Source organism: Otolemur garnettii, unplaced genomic scaffold (genome assembly GCF_000181295.1).
Source record: "Otolemur garnettii isolate 467f Iridium unplaced genomic scaffold, OtoGar3 scaffold00003, whole genome shotgun sequence".
In the NCBI taxonomy this organism is placed as follows: Eukaryota; Metazoa; Chordata; class Mammalia; order Primates; family Galagidae; genus Otolemur; species Otolemur garnettii.
The window spans coordinates 43624890-43627333 of NW_003852398.1; the positions used below are offsets into that span (position 1 = coordinate 43624890).

The window sequence follows — 2444 nt, forward strand, 5'->3', positions numbered from 1 at the left end:
GCTGGCTCCTCCTTGCACCAGCCCTCCAAAGCTACTCAAGTCTCTGTGGAAGGGGTTAGGAATTACTCTCTGCCAGAGGATTTGTGGGTGTGAAGTGATCTTGGGTGAGAAGAAAAATTGCATGACTTGCGGGGTGTCATTTCATGCCAAACTGAGGGATTGTTGTTTTCTTCTGTGGAAGGGTGGGCGGGAGCAGCTGCTAGCCATGCAATGAGAGACTAGTGTCTGTACTGCAGACTGGGACTGTAGGTTGGGGCTCACTCAGCTCAGGATCTGTGGTTCTGTACTCCCCAGACACCCCGGAGGCAAAAGAGGCTCTTCTGTAGGTACCACCATGGCAACAGGGCTCCACAGCTGCTCATCGCCCCCTTCAAAGAGGAGGACGAGTGGGACAGCCCACACATCGTCAGGTACTACGATGTCATGTCAGACGAGGAAATCGAGAGGATCAAGGAGATTGCAAAACCCAAAGTAGGTGTCTTTGTGGGTCCTTCTAGTGACACTGAAGGGGCAAATCCTCTTTCCTGTCTGCCCCTGGCATGATGGGGAAGTTCGTTTGCATACCCAGCTAGTTTTTACTCATATCTGGTATGAGTCTGCTGTAGGGGTATGGGATACTGAAGACTCAGTCTGACCTTGTGGGTTCATAGCCTGTGGGGAAGAAAAATGGGGGAACTAATGCAGATAGCCAAGTACCAAGTGATAGAAGGTTACCCCAGGAGCCAGGCAGGCCTACAGTGAGAAGTGTCAGTTCACCTGTTTGGGGGACTGGTGTGTGGGTGAGTTTGTAGGGAAGATTCCACAGCATGCTGTGCAGCTGGGTGCCTGACTAAGTCTGCAAGTGAAGTGATGGGCTTGGAGGAGAATGTACGTTTTAATGTATGGTCTTTCTTTCATTCATTTATTTCTATCTTATAACGTTTTCTTTGTATCAGCCTTACATATTTCTCAAGTTTATTCCTAGGCAGTTTCTGTTATTGAAACTTTGTTACTTCATCATTATATTTTAACTGGTTACCTTATCATATTAGATTTCTATTATATGCTAAACTATTTAAAAATATTTCATAGTAGTAGCTAATATTTACTGAGTTCATAAGTGCGACTGTTCTAAGTGCTTAACATACATTCACTATTTTGTCTTTTAAGTGGCTGTGTCATTATGTTAGTTTTACCCATGAGGAAATTGAGACTGTACAGGTCATAGCTAGTGGCTGAACTACTTTTTCCTTTTTGATTTTGAGCCAATTCTCTTGGGTTGCGTGACAGTATTATCATCTGCCAGTAAGAAAAATTTTGTTTTCTCCTTCCCAGTACTTAGAGTTCCTTTGTTTTTGTTGTCTTATTAAACTGCCCAGACTTCTGGAGCATTGATACAATAGGCATCCTTGTCTTGTTCCTGAATTTCCTGGAAATTTCTCTGGTATTTCATTGCTAAGTATGCAGTTGGCTGTTGATTTTGTATATGTGTCCTGTTATAAAATTATTCTTTTTCTAGTTCATCTTTATCATATCCCCATTTGTTCCTATTTGACATCTTTCAAAGAGCTACTTGCTGCCATATCCTCACTCTGCTCTCATCACTGATGGCTGCGGACAGGATTTAGCTGGATTCTCTGTTGCTCTGCTCCTAATAGCATTGTAGTGGCCAAGGTGGCCAGGAGGCCTAACACTCATTGACGGGCCTGAAATAGATTCCTATCCTGCCCCCTGGACCTCATTTTGGAACAACATTGGCCTGAGGTACTAGGATATCTAGAGCTTAGAGTCAGTTGTTGGTATCATTGATGTGGCAGACAGGAGGATCTAGCCAGTCTGTGTGGAGAATGGGGACCAGGACTCCCTTTTCTCTCCCTAGGTCCACTCTAAAGTCCTGCAGTGAACCAAACTCCTGTGCTAGTTTCCAGGTGAGGGAGCCACCATTTCCTGAGAGATTGCCTACCCTCTGATTGCCTTCAGTCCTAGACACTGAGAACCTTTGTGTGTATACACGTGTGCACATGTGTGTATGGCAGGGGCCAGGGAGGGAGTGTTGGGAAAACTTGTCTTTGAATAGAAGCCATGTGAACAGCCAGACACACTGGTCACAATGAGCTGACCTCTCCTTTCCGGAGCCTGTGAGGGACAGATGCTATTCTGCCTTTGAAGTAGGGCCAATGAGCTTAACTTGGCCTGTGGGGAATGCCTGGCAGCTGCCTGTGGGTCCCTGGCCTGCTTTTAGAATAGCCCTGTTTATCTCCAGGGGCAGAGCACAGCTGCCCACAGCTTCTCTGTGGCTACCAGGTCAATGCTGAGGCTCAGATGTTCTGGTGGGGTCTTGTTTTGGCTGCAACTGTCATCAGAGAGGGACTGATGTGAGCTAGAGCTCAGGAGGGGTCCACAGTGGGGAGGTGAGGGAAGCATCTGTCCTGGGTGTGCTGGCCATCTTGCCAGAACATGCTGCA

General features: G+C 46.6%; 1 protein-coding gene across 6 annotated transcripts in view; it reads left to right on the forward strand.

Annotated features, from left to right (window-relative positions):
• The window catches only part of P4HA2 (prolyl 4-hydroxylase subunit alpha 2), a 34645-nt gene that overhangs the window by 19514 nt on the left and 12687 nt on the right, over positions 1-2444 (forward strand). For all 6 annotated transcript variants that reach the window (XM_012808753.2, XM_012808747.2, XM_012808757.2 and 3 more), the window contains one exon: positions 295-471. In XM_012808753.2, the coding sequence (XP_012664207.1) occupies positions 295-471 (177 nt within the window). The remainder of the gene's footprint in view (positions 1-294; positions 472-2444) is intronic.